We start from the raw sequence: 17,751 nt of genomic DNA on the forward strand, positions 1-17,751 counted from the left end.
ACTTCTTTTTGGAACAAAGTTGTGCACAGATAAATGACATCAGGCATCCAAATTAGTCTGCATAAAAAACATAACTATCCCTTAACTGTGATAATTCATGTAAAATTGTCCGTGTGGTCTTGAAGATATCGCTTCCACGAGCGAGCTAAATCTATCTACCATGTTGTGGTGTGTTTATTTACTTGACCCATCTTTAATCCTTAGTATTGCTTAACATCTTTTGGTGATCATAGATTTTCGGACTTTGACAACGACTAATTTACACATTCATTCCTGGGGCTAGAAGTGTGAAATAGAACCGCAGCAAACAGAACTCTTAACTCCGCCTATCAAATCTGAATAAAGCGCGTGCACGCGAGGGGAGTATGATTTGTCCGGGGAGTCGGATTTCGGTACAACACCGGCGGCCCCTCACGGCCGACCGCAGGCGAACAAACACAAACACAAACACAAACACAAACACAAACACAAACACAAACATGTTCGGGCCCGGTCCTCTCTCTTCGACGGTCTGGTTGCTCGTTGTCTTATATGCTCCCGATCTCCTACGTGATTCGAGACCGGTGCGCGCACAGCTGGCGCTCATTAACAATTACTCACCGGTCTCGAACCGCGGTCCTGCCCCGCCTACTCCACTACGGTAACATTCAGTCACTTTTATCAGAATGTCAGAAGAGAAGACAAGGCTATACACCATGCATTCATCATTACGTGTAACCACACTTATGCTAATTTGCATACACCAACAGCCCTGGAAACAAACATGCAATAAACACATTGTCCTGATTGTCCAAGCTAATGGAATCCCGCTGTTTTACAACATTTAAACTTAGAATTTTCGTAGTTGCAAATAAAGCACTAACTGTTGTTTACTTGAATGATTAAACCCCTGCTGTGTCAATCAGCTCGTAATCAAACATTGGGTCTGTTTTGTGTTCGATGCTGATGTGAATAAGTACAGGCTTACAACACACAACCCGTTTATCTCCTTTATTTGGATTCACATGGTTTGCCCTCAATTTCGGACCATGGAAATAAAAAGAATCTGTTATAGATCCAGCTCCCTGATGTTCTCAGCCTCTGCTCACATCTGTTTATTCAGGAAGTGCATGTCACTCTTGAGAAATATGCTCAGCTGAGAAAAATAAAAACTTCACTTTATAGCAGTTTACTCAGGGTTGTTAAAGGGGCCCAAACAATTGCACTTGACTATTTTCAGATGTATACATATATGCAACATTTGACAGCTTCAGATTCATCGGCGTGTGACGTGCTCACCTTTTGTGCAGGAAAAGAATTCACAGCCTCTGGTGGTGAACACCACTTAGATTAATAGTACATAACCTTTCACAGGTGATACTATATTGTGTTTTATATTTATTTACTTAAAGGAGTAGTTCACTATTAAATTAAAATTTCATGTTAACTCACCAATTACAATATTCACTTACCAAAGCTCCAATATGGAGGGTAAATTATGTTTAGGGACCCACAGAAACAGCTGCTGAAGCATCTACCGTATGTATATACATCTATGCATTGTTTCACATTGTGAGCGTAGAAAGTTAGTTACATCTATGGTACCCAAGAAAAATAATAAATAAAATGATAATAAATCAATTACTCCTGCCAAACAATTTTCAGGAGAAATTGCTAAAGCCAGGTCGATTTGTTGCCTTAAGTTGCTTAATGATGTCATGATGTCATTACATCACATCACATCACATCACAAAACCTGTAGTTGTATAGAATATTTTAAAGTATTGCAAAAATATTACAATCAGATGTTTTTCAGAAAATTCCATGCGAGGCACAATCACTGTTATTCTTTCTTATTTTGTAATGTAATGATTGCTTTTCTGTGACAGAGAAACCATATTTTGATAGAAAATGCATATTTGAGTCATTTTTCAAAAGTTACTAAATGTTGCAAAATAAACTGGATGCTGGGTGCTTTTTTTTTTAAGTTGCCAGGACATTTTGAAAAGTTGCTAAATCTTACTACACGACTACGTTGGCAATGAATGTCATTAAAATACGCTTTACAACAACATAATTGTCAAAATAACAGAATAAATTAATAAAACAAGTCTAGACTGCTGCACATTTGTTAACTTGTGGCCTGAAGCAAGCATACAGACAGACCCTCTAACACAGACCCAAAACACTGTCTGTCTTTCATTATCAGCTCTGCCATCATTAATCGTTTAATTGATTCTTAATGAGGCGGGAGAGTGGCAGACAATGGTGTCAGGCCAGACAAGAGCCGCGTACACAAGAAGAGAAGATACACAATACACTTTCACAGCCCAGCACAATGATCCAGCCACGCAGGGATAAGGAGATGTTATCCATTCACAGCAGCTAAACAGCTCGCAAACAGAAATGAGCTGCTGGCCTGATGCCAGTTACGACCCATTGCCTTGAACTGGACAAGGATATGTTCACAGCATGCTTATAATGTCTCTCATTTTGCGTGCTGTTAAAGTATGAGCTAGAGTGTTTACATTACAATACAAGAATGATCTAACACAGCACGAATCCAGCTGTGTGAGAACAGAGGTCCAAGTGGCAGATTCATTGTGGCATAGAGCATGGCAAATGAATACCAGTGTGATTTTTTAAAAAGGCAATGTATAAAGATTTTAGTCATATTATTGGTTTTCATGAGTGCATACAGTTAAAAATAATGAAAACACTATGAAGACGAGCTGCCAAATCCATCTTCTTTTCCCAGCGAACGCACACATTCACACACGCAAACACACCCTTACAGCTGATAAATCCACCGATTTCACAGTAATGACCTCAGTGGAATTGTATGGTCATTCTATTCATACATGTCTGACAACTAAAGATCAGGGCATGATAACTTTTTAGAAAGAAATTAAGAGATTAAAATGTAAGTGTATTAAAAAGGAAAGAAATGGAAACGATTGCACTTTTATTGTGTAGCCTTTAAAGTGCAGCTTTAACTCTTGTGAATAACTTTTAAGCTGACAAAATAACAAAATACTGTACTGACGCTGAATGCTTTGGAAAAAAGTGATATATTCTAAATATATTTGATATTGAATTACTACAAATGTTTGCACATTACAAAAACACACATTAAATACTGCATTAAATACTGTGTTTTCAAAGTTACTTTTTAATTGTTGGGATTTTGCAGAACACAGTAACAAACATTAAGGGTCACTAAAAATAATGATTTATAACAACAAATAAAAATCACAAAATTTGAACATTGGAAGGTTTTGGAAGGACAGCAACAATTTGAACAATTGGAAATAAAATAATGACTTATGTAATTCTGGTGAGAGGTGAAGAGTTTCATTGATATTGACACAGTGAACGTTCTTTGTATTAAATTATTAACAATGTTACATTTATTGTACAGATGCTTTTGAACATAACTGACTACATCCCATCATTCCATTGGTGATATATTCAATTTTTTCAAAATGACAATGAAACATCGATTGCATTTGACTATTTTACAAAATTTAGGCTCCCGGATGGCAGTCAATCACGGATGATAATTCCACTTAATGGGATCAACAGGGTCGTCTGTGCAGCGCACCTCTGCAAATTACTCTCAGCATGGGGCGGGGGGGGGCCTACAAGGCTCCGCTGATGTTGTTAATGGGAGACTGTTTGTCCAGTGACGGTAGGGTGAGGTCAACAACAACAGCAGCCCTACATGCTCAACTTGTCTATCATTTATTTGCTTTTGTCCAGATCTTACTCCTCTGCGTTAGCCTGAATCGAGGTGAGATTCTTGTCTTGCCCTTTTGTTAGAGCTGGTTTGTTGTCATCCCATTAGCACTGATAACCCCGCCCCTGCCACGCTTTTCAATTCTGTTCTTGACAACTTTGCCACCGTTGTCTGTGTATGTGGGAGGAGGTGGCAGCTACAAGCTATTCAACTAATCCATCAGCTACTAATTGTCTCCTGGGCTAACACAAATAGAACTGCAGGAGAGAGAGTGGCCGAGGCTGTATATATATAAGCCAGTGTGGTGAGAGAGCATCATGTGTGGAGGGAGTCCAAGAGAGAACATCAACAGAAACTTGGATCTCCAAAGAGCAATAACCTTAAGGTTTTACTTTCTTTTGCACATCAGTCTTTTTTTTACCTTTGGACAAAGTCGATTTTTTTAAAGAGGAACACAAAGATGTGGATGCTGCAGGTCCTGTGTGTTTGTATATGTGCACATGCCGTTCAGGCGAGGATCTGGGCTTGGATGTTGTCTATACCCTATAGTGCATCTGAGAATGTACCTGTGGGTCCCAGAGACAGGGAGGCTGATATTTTTCCAAACAACCCTAAAGGAGATATGGTGAGTTTTCATGAGAGCTTTAAACATCTCACATTAAACACAAAGTTAGTTTGCAAATTGTATTTGAAAGCTTTAACCATCTGTTTCATCAAAGGAAAAAAAAGGAAAAAAAAGAGCATGTCCGATCAAGAATTTTGGTTATAATCAGTTCATCTAACATAAAGTTAAAATAACAATCACGGTTCATTTTATTTGTTTGAAGTAAACATCATAAATGACATCATATGATTCCTGTTTAAAACATTTATTCCTCCTCAGCTGCAAAGCAAAAGTAATGTCTTTTCATGTTTTTTTTAATCAAATTCCTATAACACTCTGTGTCTTTTCTTACATTGTAGGTAACATGTGAGCATGACCGTGTCTGCGGTAAGGGCTTTTCTTGTGACCGTCATTTTGGCCTGTGTGTGCCTCTGAGGCAGGAGGGGCAATACTGCAGACGGGATGCTCAATGTGTGCACGGGCTCAGCTGCATGTTTGGCAGGTGCATCAGAAGCATTCCAGATGGTCAGGAAGGTAAGAAACTATTGACAGACTCCAGATTTATCAAGGGATTGAATAACATGATTGAAATCGCAAAGCAGTGTGTAAATATTTCAACCCCTCTGTCTCCTTCAGGGGCTCGGTGTAAACTCGACAGAGAATGTGGTGAATCTATGTGCTGTGCTCGTCATCATGGTGAAAGAGTGTGTAAGCAGAGACTGGTCTTGGGTGAGAGCTGCTTCGTGCCTGATGGTGGATTGGCATTTAGCATCAACCAGATCTGCCCGTGTGATGAAGGTTTGCTGTGCCGTGGTCATGGAGAACCAATAAAGAGAGAGTAAGTGTGTCATTACATACGTGTTGTTGCACATTGAATATTTTGAAGAACATGGAACTTGTATACCAACAGAAAAATGTTATAAGTAAAAGAACAGCTTAACTAAGTTTATCTTACATTAACATCAGACGTTTCTTTTCTAGGAGAGAATTTGTATTTCACCCAGACTCCACAACCTGGACTTGTCAAGGTCCTAAACCATGAAGACTTGTTAAAAATATGATGTGCTGCGAAAATAGAAAATGTTTGTAAATTATTGTATATATTAATAAAAATATTCTTATGAACACAGTATATGATATATTGATTATAATCATGCCTTTGCTTTTGATCATACTGTAGTATTTAAAGTTGAATACATTTATAATGGTTTGAGAAGTATAGTACAGACATGCTAAACAGTTCATCATCCACAGTATTGTACAATATTGTAAACATGTAAATAAATCGTAAAAAAATATTTGACTACAAGAATTATTTATTTATTTATATAGCTTTAATTCAAATATTTAAATAAAACTAGATCTATATTTGTGTGTACCTTGAGGTTTCCTTTTTACATTTCCAACATTTTTATAAAAAATATTCGTTAAGTATATGAACACTGTAGTAACTATAAAAAACTATTTAAAAAATCCTTGTGCATTCCAATTAATATTAAACAGATGTTTTTTTTTTATTTAAGCCATAATAACTCAAAAAGAATACAGCTAACTAACACAATAAAAAACTAACTCTTCAAATATAGTCAAACATAGTCACACAATAGTCACAAAGACTTTCATTACAACTTTAAATAACAAAAAATGCATTTCTGTTTCAAGCGTTCTTAGGTAAGAAACTTTTATTTTGAAATTACAGTCATCCTAAACAGGAAGCAAACTAGTTTTGAAGCATCGTTTATAACTTCACACGTGCGTCTACGTTCTCTTTCATAAGTAAGTGTAGAACTGAGACCAAATATTAAGACAAAATGTCAACGGCGATGAATTTCGGAACAAAGTCGTTCCGTCCGCGTGCACCTGATAAAGGATCGTTCCCTCTAGATCATTTTGGTAAGACAACCAAGATTCACTACCATTAGTGAAAACCTCTTCATGTTGTTTAACCTCTTCAATTATATTTTGTGTAATACACAGGTGAATGTAAGACATTTAAAGAGATATATATGAGATGCCTTAGAAACAACCGGTTTGACAATTCACGCTGCCGAGAAGAGTCAAAGGAATACTTAGAGTGCAGGATGGACAGGTGAGTTGTCCTGACAATTTCTGGCCTGTTCTAAAATTTAGGTTAAAATATATCAGCAATTAATTCCTTTCTCTAATTTCACAGACAATTAATGGCTAAGGAACCTCTCGAAAAACTTGGCTTTAAGGACTTGGTGGACGACACGCAAAAAGAAAACGAAGACAAATCATAACAAAATATAATTTGAGAAATATTTATATTTTTTATTTATCATCATATTGTTTGATAAATGTTTATATTCTTTCTGCAAATCACTGTAAACAAATAACTATTTTAATTTACGACTTTAAAACTTTTGTATGCTAGAATTTAGTGGGTATTCTATAAACGCATTGTAAATAAATAGCTGTTATATTTATTTGTTAAAAATGATATAATAAATAAATGTTTCTCAACAATTCAGGAAAAGAACGAAAAACATTGGACATATTTCTTGTTAAATATTTCCATATTAATGCTTTAAATGTACAAATAGAATCATGTGGTGTATAATTTGGGACAGCAATTTAATTTAGATCCTGAGCCTTGAGCCGGTGTTCGGTAATACACCACGGTAGTGTTACCGCGGGCACTAAAAATCACCGTGAAGAAGAATTTCCCTTATTTTTTCCTTTGACTATGCATTTGCTTGTGGAGTCATACGCACGCACACTATGATGTAAACACCCTCACGTTGAGAAGAATGGCGGAAGGCGGAGCGCTGCTGAGGCCGACCTAAGTTAAAATATGAGTTATGTTGAATACTAGATAAAAACAAGTAACCGAGCTAAAATTGCATGGATTATTGCCATTTGCATTTCTGACAGTTAAAGAGTTAGTTTGGTCCACTAGCTATGTTAAAAATTGCGTCTCGTAATATAACAAATAATATAGAGTAACGGTTAATCCGCTAATAGCAAGTTATATATTTAATGGTATTGTGGCGGAGCAATTCTTTTGATTTCAAGTTGAAGATGGAACACAACACTATCGTATCTTGCCACAGAGTGCTGATTCTCAATGTCTTTTAAACTAAATAAGATATCCTATTGCTAGCTAACCGGGGAAAAAACATGAATTAGCACAGTTGTTGTTCTTACACTGACAGGTAACGTTAATTATTTATAGTGTATATTGACAGTAAAATTACAATTTAAATGTAAAGCCATGAATATAATGTAACATTTGTATTTAACTATGTATGTTAACGTGGGCATCTTTAGCTTAATTGGCTACATGATTATAATAAAAACCTTTTAGTACCAGATAGGGATAAGAAACTTGTCCGTCAAAACTGTATGTTTAAGTCTTTAAATTAATTTCCCTATATATTAAATGTACTCTCAGTAACACAGGATGTCAAACATAGAACTGTTTCGTCCAATCCCTACACATTCGGTGTTTGACTGCATTGAAATTTTTATATGAAAATGCCAAGTGACTGGATATTCCATGTTTGAGAAACCCTGCTAACGTTACCCAGTTTGGGTTAGGGTTAGTAATTTACTGGAGCCTATTTCAGCAATCTCTGCAGGTAAGTTTTTATGAAAAAAAAAAGACAAGGTAACAGTTAATGGTTTACAACATCTAATGTTGCTCTTTTCCAACGTTTGTTTGTAATTGCCATTGTCAAAGTGCAAGTTTGAAAAAAAATTTTAGAAACTAAATCATGCTTAAAAATAATGTAGCTCGAGCGTGTTACCGTTATATACCTATATTGATTATTGCAGATTTATCATTATAATTATTTTCGTAAGGTAGCGTGGCCGAGCGGTCTAAGGCGCTGGATTAAGGCTCCAGTCTCTTCGGAGGCGTGGGTTCAAATCCCACCGCTGCCAGAAAGCTTTTGTCTTCTTTCGATAAATACATGGGTACAACCGAAGTCCAATTCTTAAAGAGAAATTCGAATTATGCCTGTCGCTCTCAGAAATGTCACCTAAGTATCTAATCACACAGAAAGTCTTCACTGAACTTTGTGGTTGTGTGTCGTTCACAATCAAGCTATTCTAACTCTATTCTAAGTAAAAGCATGCGTGTCTGGCGTGCTGTCCGGGGAGCGGTTTGAAATGAGGAATGATGACATCATTTTCATTTTTCGATGAACTTTCACTTTAAAGTATCAGAAGGAATATAAACAGTTGTTCATAGCCTCAAAGGGATGGTCACCCACAAATAAAAATTCTGTCATCCACTCACTTGTTGTTCCAAATCTGTATACATTTCTTTGTTCTGATAAACGGAGAGAAAGATATCGGTTGTTTGCATCCATTTTAAACCTTGTAAACGTTTTAAAAAAGTTACCTGGCTTGGATCCTCCCGACCACAGATCGGTTTACAAACCACTTTTATCTCTGTTTCTCAGTCAATACTCGCATGTTCCTCTTTCATGAACATCAATTTTTGCTTCACAATGAAAACACCTTATTTATTATGACTGTTTTATGTAAGGTTTATAATTGAATCTTTATTTATTTTAAGGAAGAATGGACAAATTGTGGTCTTTTTCTTAAGAACTTTGTGGTTGTGTGTCGTTCACAATCAAGCTATTCTAACTCGCCTTCAGCAAATGCATGTACAGTACATACTGTACGAATATTACTCGCACCAAAACTCTTATTTTGAAAGTGCGACTGACGTCACATTACGGAAGCGATCCTCTCAGCCTGCTTAAATTCAATGACATGTCACTTTACAGTTTGCATGTGTATTTTCTACAATCTCCGCTTTAACGTATAACAAAAAATGTGCGGGTATTAAAGTGAATTTCCACCTTTAACGCTGAGTTTTGTTTTCTAAAATGATAGAGACAAATAAAAAGCGTGAAGGTTTGACACGGACTCTTGCGCTAACTGTGTGTTCTGCAGCCATCGGTGGGACATTTCAGTATGGCTACAATATTTCCATCATCAATGCACCTACATATCACTTGCAGAAGTTCATTAATGAGACGTGTATGAAGAGATGGGGTACAGCGCTCGAGTCCAGTCAGGTGACACTAATATGGACAATTATAGTTTCCTCCTTTTCACTTGGAGGACTTTTTGGATCTCTGCTTGCTGGACCAATGGCCATTCGATTTGGACGTAAAGGAGCGCTGCTGCAAAACAACTGCTTTCTTTTTCTAAGCGCAGTCTTTGTTTTGTGCAGCCGCTGGGCTGGATCCTTTGAGATGGTCATTCTTGCTCGTCTGCTTGTGGGTGTCAATTCAGGGGTCAGTATGAACGTCCAGCCAATGTATTTTGGAGAAAGTGCTCCTAAGCACCTCAGAGGAGCTGTCGCCTTCTCTTCTGCTGTTTTCACTGCTCTGGGAATCTTGCTGGGTCAGGTTACCGGTCTGACAGAAGTTTTGGGGTGTGAAGCTCTCTGGCCTTATCTACTGGCTAGCAATGCTCTCCCCGGTCTTTTACAGCTGGTCACCCTGCCCTGGTTTCCAGAAAGCCCACGTTACCTGCTCATTGACAAAGGAGATAGCGAGGCTTGCTGCCGAGCTCTGAAACGCCTCCGAGAGTGCAGTGTTTTTAAGGCAGAGATGGAGGAGATCCTTCAGGAGCGGGCGGACGCGGGTGAAGCTCGCGCCAAAACTTTGAGGGAACTGTTCACTGACCGAAGCCTTCGCAGGCAGCTCTGTATGGTTATGGCAGCCAGCAGTGCCATGATGCTCTGTGGTAATGATTCAATTTATTTCTATGCATCATATATTTTTCAGGAAGCTGGTATTCCTACGGAGAAGATCCAGTATGCCACAATCGGCACAGGCGCTTGTGAGTTCACTTCCGCCCTGGTGTGTAATCTACTGATAGAACGTGTCGGCCGCAGGTTGCTTCTCGCAGGGGGGTATGCGCTCATGTCTTGCTGGGCAGTGGTCTTCACAGTGGCTCTTTCACTGCAGGGCAAAGTGGCCGGCATGCCCTATCTGAGTATGGTGTGCTTGTTTGCCTACATCTTGAGTTTCGGCATGGGTCCCGCAGGGGTCACAGGGATTCTTCCTGCTGAACTTTTTGACCAGATGGCACGTCCCGCTGCGTACATGGTTGCCGGGTCTATGATGTGGCTTAATCTGTTCCTTATAGGAATGGCGTTTCCTTTCATTGTTAGCGGTCTAGGACAGTTTTGTTTCATACCGTTTGGTGGTGTTTGTGTGGCTGCGTGTGTTTTCATTGGTCTCACTTTACCTGAAACCAAGGGGAGGACACTGGCAGAGATCACAGAGGAGTTCGACAAGAGGAGTAAGAAAGAAACATCTAATGGGCATTTGAAGTATTGTCAGAGAGAGCAAAGCCGAAGTCTGAATGATCAAACAACAAAATACTTGGAGACTGAGAAGATTTAAATTTCAGGTTTTATTTGTCATACACACAATGATCCACTTAGCAAGAAACGTGTGATAGCATTGCTGACAGAAAGCACTTATGCAAAATATGTTGGAAAACTTAAATTCCTAATTTTATGTTTCTGTTGAAATACTGTTATTATAGTGCTTGAAAACTAAATCTAATTTTTTTTAATCAAAATGTTGTACTTCGGTGCTTATTAATTAAAAAAGCGTAAAGGGCTAGTTCACTCAAAAATGAAAAATCATTATTAACTCACCCTAAGGCTGTTTCAAACCTAAATCAATATATTTGTTCTGTTAAACACAAAGAAAGATAGTTGTAACAATGTTAGCCATTTGCAGTTCTGTGACATCATCCACTACCATAGTAGGGAAAAAAATGCTATCTTTTTTGTGTTCTGTTGAACAAAAAGTTATATATTTTGAATAATTTTCAAACAAACAGTTCTGGGGCACCTTTGACTACCATTTAATTTGTCCTACTATGGCAGTTCACGAGTTCACGAGCAGATAATGAAGATAGCAGGGGTAGTAAAAGCATGCGTGTTTGGCGTGCTGTCCGGGGAGCGGTTTGAAATGAGATTGAGTGAATGATGACATAAGTTTCATTTTTCTGTGAACTTTCACTTTAAAGGATCAGAAGGAATAGAAACAGTTGTTCATAGCCTCAAAGGGATAGTCAACCACAAATAAAAATTCTGTCATCCACACACTTGTTGTTCCAAATCTGTATACATTTCTTTGTTCTGATGAACAGAGAGAAAGATATCGGTTGTTTGCAATCATTTTTAACCTTGTAAGCGTTTAAAAAAAGTTACCTGGCTTGGATCCTCCCGACCACAGATCGGTTTACAAACCACTTTTATCTCTGTTTCTCAGTCAATACCCGCATGTTCCTCTTTCATGAACATACATTTTTGCTACACAATAAAAATACCTTGTGGTTTCATGGTTTGATAGATTTTAACTTAAAGCTTAAATTGTAGGATTTCTGAGTTTGCGATAGTGAATTCCTATGGAGAAAATCACCTGCTGCCCTCCATCTGCACTTTGCGCAGTGCAAACAACCTATTTAGAATAATGCTTATTGTAACCAAACAGTTCTTGGCCACCATTGCCTTTCTCATTATGAAAAATTACAGTATGAAAAGAAATTTGTAAAGCATTTTTTCCTACTATGGTAGTCAATGGTGGCCAAGAACTGTTTGGTTACAACAAGCATTCTTCCAAATATCTCTCTCTGTGTTCATCAGAACAAAGTTATGTATAAATGCTGGAGGAGGGTGAGTAAATGATGAAAGAATTTTCATTTTTCTGTGAACTGTTCCTTTAAGTGGCCTTATTTATTATGACTGTTTATATATAATTTATAATATTTATTTATAATTGTATTTATAATTGAATCTTTATTTATTTTAAGGATGAATGGACAAATTGTGGTCTTTTTCATAAGTGCTGCTAGGTGATATAAAGTGTGAAATAGAAAACACGCATGCAATCTGGATTACCTAAAGAACAAGCATGTCTGCGTTGATTGATTCTAGAAATCTGTTAATCCTGATGCTTGCCAAAGATGTACAAAAGTTTGCACTGAAATATTTTACCTCATTTATTGGTCACATATTCTGATGTTGTTCATTATTTATTAATTAAATAATAACTTTAATCATTTAAAGAGATATATGTATTCCCAAAGCAACACTCAAAGCAATTCATTGTTTTACATTGCTGGGTTATTGCAAGGCATTTTCAGCATGTATAAAACTTGTAATTTATTGCCTGTTTGCACCAAGCAGATGGCAGTATATCGTCATTATTTCTGTATACTGTCTACTGGATTGTAATTAAATTCATATTTTTCCTTGTAAACAAGGTCACATGTAGCATGTCATTGCATTCAGGTGGAAGCCAGTTGTAAGAAGAGGGCAATCAGCATTAATACTGTCTAAATGACCTTTTATTGTGCCTTCAATTTTACATAGTGGCTATTTTGTTCTTGTGTCTGCTATTCTGTCTGTATACTGCATGTCTATGTTTAAAGCAATAACTGTTTCATCCTGAAGTAATCAAATCATATTAATCAGTGGGAAATGCTGCTGTGCTGTTTTAATGTCTGTGTATTTTGAATACCTCAGACATTTTAAACCTATTATCAAAGTTGCTTGATGTGCAAAATAAAAATAAACTAATATAAAGGCTTTCAATGTCATTGTGTTGATATGAAATTAAGCTTTATAGAGTAGTAGAGTAGCCAGCAATTAAAATTATCTTAAACTTTACTTATACCCTTTCCCCAATTCTCAGGTGTATATGGGTATAGGCGAAAGATATATAGCGTCACAGCAACAATTTAGAAAAAAAACGAACAAAGAAGAAAACTATATTATGCTATTTTATATTATAAATATGAATCAAATAAAGTTATATGATTGTTGAAGCCATTTTTGTTGTAGTTATATATGTGTCCATTGGGTGGCACTGTGGTATAGAATACCCATTGTATATCAGGGCAATGGGATATGAAACAACAAGTGTGTAGTGGTAGTGGGGAAGCACACAGTTATTGACCTTTTTAGGTCATGCTTCATTATGTTTAACAGGCTTTTTGGATTATATGTTGGACCAAGTTGAACAGTATGCTGTAACTACAAGGTATGGAGTTTGTGGGGAATGATGAGAACACAGTAAACTAACTACTGGGGAGAAATTAGGAGTTATTCAATATTGTGTGGTTAATCGATTTGTGATCTTGAAGAGTTACCTTCTTCCTTCATGACTCTATAATGAAAACATCCCAGATTGTGTATGTGGCTGAATCATTTAATGTGACTTTCCTTGTCATCATTAACATAAATGCGTCAACATTCTTCTCAATAACTAAGAGGAATACTTCAAAAGAGCTCTTAAAAAAGAAAAGTGGATTTATATAGAATTTTGACATATGCACTATTGTACATGCTGAAAGTGTAATGAAGATGAATTTATGCTGTCACATATGTGATCAAAATAAGAAATTTTGTCACAGTAGTTGACGTTTCATGTATTGCTCATGCATTTCACCCACAGTTCTCGGTATTTTTTGCATCAATGATGTGGTTAAAATTAGATTTTCATTCTTGCTAAAATGTGAACACACTCAGTAAAGAATATTAAAAATCTGGCACCACAAGTAAAAATGCACCTGTCCAGTCTCATTTTTAGTCCTGGTAAAATTTGCAGTTAGTATAGTGCATTCCACTCCGTAATAAAACACTCGATTAGAGTATTTATTTTGTTTCTATGACTTTAAAACCCTTATACCCAAATAAATAAACTGCCATAAGTATCGTCCTTTGTGCACCATGTGAACCATAAAGCGAGTGGCATCAAAGGAACAAATTCGATGCATACTGAGAACCAGATATAGAAAATGAATACCAAAAAGGTCAGAGTGGTCAGAGTTAAAAGTGCAGAGAGATTTCCATTACCAGCAATACCAGTACGTTACCTTACAACACCAAACAGAAAAAATAGAGTACATGCACATACTTGCCATTTTATTTTTTGCTGTTTGGTACGAGATGAAGATCATTTCACCTTATTGAGATATCTTTTTATTGCAAGAGTTGAGCTATTGCAACAGCAAAAGCATTTACCAGAAAAGCATTTAGAGTCATCACCTTGTGCAGTCCGACTATAAAACATTAAAAGAGAACAAAGCAAGCAGGCACTCAGCTGAATCATTTGTGACCCCGGTCATGTCGTGGTTACCTTTCATTTCGTTCATCATTCATTCATTCATAATAGAACCTGTATGATGGATGTAGAAAATACACACTGACCTTCAGTTAATCAAGCAAATCTGCTGTTAATAAAATAAGAAAAGGTCAAATAAAAAGTGCTACAAAAGGTTCTTCGCAGTGATCTCATAGTAGAACCATTTTTGGCTCGAGAATGTTTTCTTAAAGGTTGTCAAAACCAAAAAACATGGGATTTTTCATTTCAATTACTGTCACATTTACAATATTCATTTATTGTAATGAGCATGAATCATTTTATTATAAAATTAAGTCATTTTCATGGGGTCATAGAAACCCACTTCTATTCTGTTCTCGGTAACCCAGAAGTCCATCTCGACACTTATCACCAACTTAATTTCCATAAATTAGAAAAAGTGTAGACAGCAACCCAGCCTAATGAGACTCTTGAGTGTCTTACAGACTCTTTGCAAATTCAGTGTGCTTGAGCAGAAAGATGGTGCAGCTCTCATGAAAAATTAGTTTTATGGTTTGTTTTTCTTCGGGTCTTCTTGTCACGAACTGTACTGGTGTTGTGACATTGCTTCAAAAAGAGACAGCTACTGAAGGGTTCTCAGGAGCCAGGGCTCAATGTAGCAAAGAGATCAAGGCGCTATGAGTTTCCCAACTCAGACAAAAACAATGACTTCAAAACGAAGAGATTGCTTTGCTGAAAAATCATTAAACAATTTAATATACAGTATATACAGTATTTATAAGAAAGTCTGGGTTTGCTTATAAAGGATTACACTTATTAAACTACAAGTATTTACGTGTAAATACATGTTGCACGTGGAAAGCTTCGACAAAAATACTTAACAGCTAAAATACATTTTTAAAGGGCTCAAATGACACGGCTAAAAGTAATATTATCATGTAATGTGTATACAAAATCGGTGCATTTTCTAAATACCATGGGTTTGTAAATCCTCTTTACCCCGCCTCTCTGAAACGCTCTGATTTTATACAAAGTAAGATTTTATTAAAAAAGTATGATGTTAAATAGTTAAAAACTATAGCTGTTTTACATTTTATATACAACGCTATAAAGACTATAAACAAAAAAACATATACATATAACAGAGTTTGTGTGAGTTAGAAACAAGTTTGTATTACAGCAGGGAATGAACATAATAAATAACGCGAGCGCATTTGCCCTTCTTGATCAACCAGTGATCAAGGATCATCTACCTCAGGATCATCCACTTTAAGAGTATTATCAAATATTTGTGCAACAATCTGCTGGATTTTGAGACGTTTGATCTCCACTGTAACAGTGATGTAATTACTCGTATTGCAGAGATTCTGTTGGCCACAAAGATAAGAAATCGTTTATCCTCATGTTTATGTATTTTAACAAAGATGTAACTATCTGTCCACATCACGGAGTCCACCAATGGAAACTTTATCTCTGCCCTCAACATTTTGTCCACTCGAGCAGCAAGTACAGCAGCTGTCAATTCAAGACGTGGAATGGTTACCTGTTTCAAAGGTGCTACTGAGTCGGAACGTTACGTGAAGATACGGAACGTTACAGTACCATATCCAAGTGTACTTACATCTGCAAAATTATGCAACTGAACGTTAGTAAGCTTGTCCATACTTGTTTGTTTTAGACATCTATCCACTTGGAAGTCTGCAATCCTCTCCATCTCTTTCTACCATAAAGACCATTGTCTTTGGAGATTTGAAGGTAGCGGATCCTCCCATCCACATCTTGTCCTACATAGCTCTTGCAGGGGAACCTTTGATAGTCATCTTAAACTTGAAAGTATCTGATTCAACACACCACCACAAGCCAAGAGCCCTTTCCATTGGTAGTTGATCCTTGTCCAGATACATCAATTTTTTGCCATGGGCTCTATATTATTCAGGTACAGTTTGTAGCACAGCACGTTTATTACTAACATTTTGTAAACTGAAAACTGTCATGGTTCAACTATCATGTCATGTTTTATTCCTGTCTCGAGTGGAGCCATGGCATTGCCTGATGGTTTTATGTGGGAAAGACATAGTTCTTTCTCGTGTCTCGTCTGTGGCCCCGCCCCTCTCACTCCTCGTCAGCTTTCCCCGAGTGCTTAATCCCCAGCACCTGTTTCTTGTTATTATCCTGTGTTTGTTTGCCTATAAAGAGTCCTAATGTTTCGTTGTCCTGTGCACGTTCATTGTAAGCTGTACCTCGTTGTGTTGGAGAATATTCGTGCTCTCGTCTCGTCTCGTCCTGCCTTGTTCCTGTTCCCTGTATTAGTAAGTGTTAGTTTAGTGTGTGTTTCCAGTGTTGGTTTTATAGTCTAGTTAGTCAGTGTTCTTGTCCTTGTTAATATTATTATTTATCCTGTTTTGTTTTCCCCCTTGTGGGGTTTTTGCTTTGCCTTTTTGTCTTGTTATATATTTAATAAATACCTTTGTTACCCTTACCCCTACGTCTGAGCCTGCCTGCACTTGGGTTCTCCTGCCCTGTGTTGCCACGAGATCCGTGACAGTTCATGACAGAAAACCTCCTGTTAAACAAACATCCTTGAGATCTTAAATATCAAGATGGCCTCTTGCTCTGAAGTTACACTTTTTAGACAATCGTCCATGTAGAAATTTGTGTAAATTGTGTAAATTTCTTTATTGTCTTCATAAATTCTGCGCAGAGCATAGCAGTCACAACTTGGAGATGACACGGCAAAAAAACAAATGAACGTTCATCCTGTATTCCCCAGGTTCTTGCCTTATGTCACCATCTTTCCACCATAGGAATCAAATAAATTTTGGATCCTCTGCATAACTTTGACCTGGTGAAACATTGCCTTTACATCAGTCATAAATGCAACTGGCTCTTGTCGAAACCTCACGAGAACTCCCAACAGTGATTTTGTCAAATTAGGACCCTATAGAAGTTGATCGTTAAGCGATGTACCTTTGAAGGCAGCTCCACAATCAAATACCTCTTTTAATGTTCCTTTTCTTGGGGTGATAAACCCCATGGTGAGGGATATACCAAACTTTCCCTTTTGCCTGTTTTAGCTGATGCAATTGTACCTTTTCGGCAAAACCCTGCTTCATTACTTCATCCATGAAATCTTTATATTCTTAATGGAAAGCTCTGTTTCTTTCAAAGTTCCTTTGCAATCCAACTAAGCGTTGTTTAGCCACGCAAAGGTTATTTGGCAACATGGGGTTTTCCATCCTGAAAAGAAGATTCATTTTGTAATGTCCGTCTTGAAGCTCAATTGTTTTGCTTATCTTTTCCATTAATGCATGATC

General features: G+C 37.1%; 3 protein-coding genes and 1 non-coding gene across 4 annotated transcripts; all 4 read left to right on the top strand.

The window, feature by feature from the left end:
* Window positions 1–3,919: 3,919 nt before the first annotated feature.
* LOC130439434 (dickkopf-related protein 3-like) lies at window positions 3,920–5,364 on the top strand. Its single transcript, XM_056772054.1, has 4 exons — window positions 3,920–4,343; window positions 4,682–4,856; window positions 4,959–5,160; window positions 5,304–5,364. Exons 1-4 carry the CDS (start codon window positions 4,179–4,181, stop codon window positions 5,362–5,364), a joined length of 603 nt encoding a protein of 200 aa, XP_056628032.1. The 5' UTR covers window positions 3,920–4,178.
* Window positions 5,365–6,051: 687 nt separating this feature from the next.
* Window positions 6,052–6,816, top strand: LOC130439237 (cytochrome c oxidase assembly protein COX19). The gene is made up of 3 exons (XM_056771739.1): window positions 6,052–6,215; window positions 6,300–6,411; window positions 6,496–6,816. Exons 1-3 carry the CDS (start codon window positions 6,134–6,136, stop codon window positions 6,581–6,583), a joined length of 282 nt encoding a protein of 93 aa, XP_056627717.1. The 5' UTR covers window positions 6,052–6,133; the 3' UTR covers window positions 6,584–6,816.
* Window positions 6,817–8,146: 1,330 nt separating this feature from the next.
* Window positions 8,147–8,228, top strand: trnal-aag (transfer RNA leucine (anticodon AAG)). Its single transcript has one exon. It is a non-coding gene; the product is annotated as a tRNA-Leu (tRNA).
* Window positions 8,229–9,047: 819 nt separating this feature from the next.
* LOC130439529 (solute carrier family 2, facilitated glucose transporter member 11) lies at window positions 9,048–12,990 on the top strand. The gene has a single exon (XM_056772186.1). It carries the CDS (start codon window positions 9,188–9,190, stop codon window positions 10,718–10,720), a length of 1,533 nt encoding a protein of 510 aa, XP_056628164.1. The 5' UTR covers window positions 9,048–9,187; the 3' UTR covers window positions 10,721–12,990.
* Window positions 12,991–17,751: the final 4,761 nt, after the last annotated feature.

This window comes from Triplophysa dalaica, chromosome 17, assembly GCF_015846415.1.
Source record: "Triplophysa dalaica isolate WHDGS20190420 chromosome 17, ASM1584641v1, whole genome shotgun sequence".
NCBI lineage: Eukaryota > Metazoa > Chordata > Actinopteri > Cypriniformes > Nemacheilidae > Triplophysa > Triplophysa dalaica.

Bases quoted from the DNA above. Each gene is read 5' to 3' on its own strand.
- LOC130439434 (XM_056772054.1), top strand. From the start codon at position 4,179: ATGTGGATGCTGCAGGTCCTGTGTGTTTGTATATGTGCACATGCCGTT. The intron at 4,344-4,681 runs GTGAGTTTTCAT...CTTACATTGTAG, and splicing joins ACAACCCTAAAGGAGATATG to GTAACATGTGAGCATGACCG. The intron at 4,857-4,958 runs GTAAGAAACTAT...TGTCTCCTTCAG, and splicing joins CATTCCAGATGGTCAGGAAG to GGGCTCGGTGTAAACTCGAC.
- LOC130439237 (XM_056771739.1), top strand. From the start codon at position 6,134: ATGTCAACGGCGATGAATTTCGGAACAAAGTCGTTCCGTCCGCGTGCA. The intron at 6,216-6,299 runs GTAAGACAACCA...TGTAATACACAG, and splicing joins GTTCCCTCTAGATCATTTTG to GTGAATGTAAGACATTTAAA. The intron at 6,412-6,495 runs GTGAGTTGTCCT...CTAATTTCACAG, and splicing joins TTAGAGTGCAGGATGGACAG to ACAATTAATGGCTAAGGAAC.
- LOC130439529 (XM_056772186.1), top strand. From the start codon at position 9,188: ATGATAGAGACAAATAAAAAGCGTGAAGGTTTGACACGGACTCTTGCG.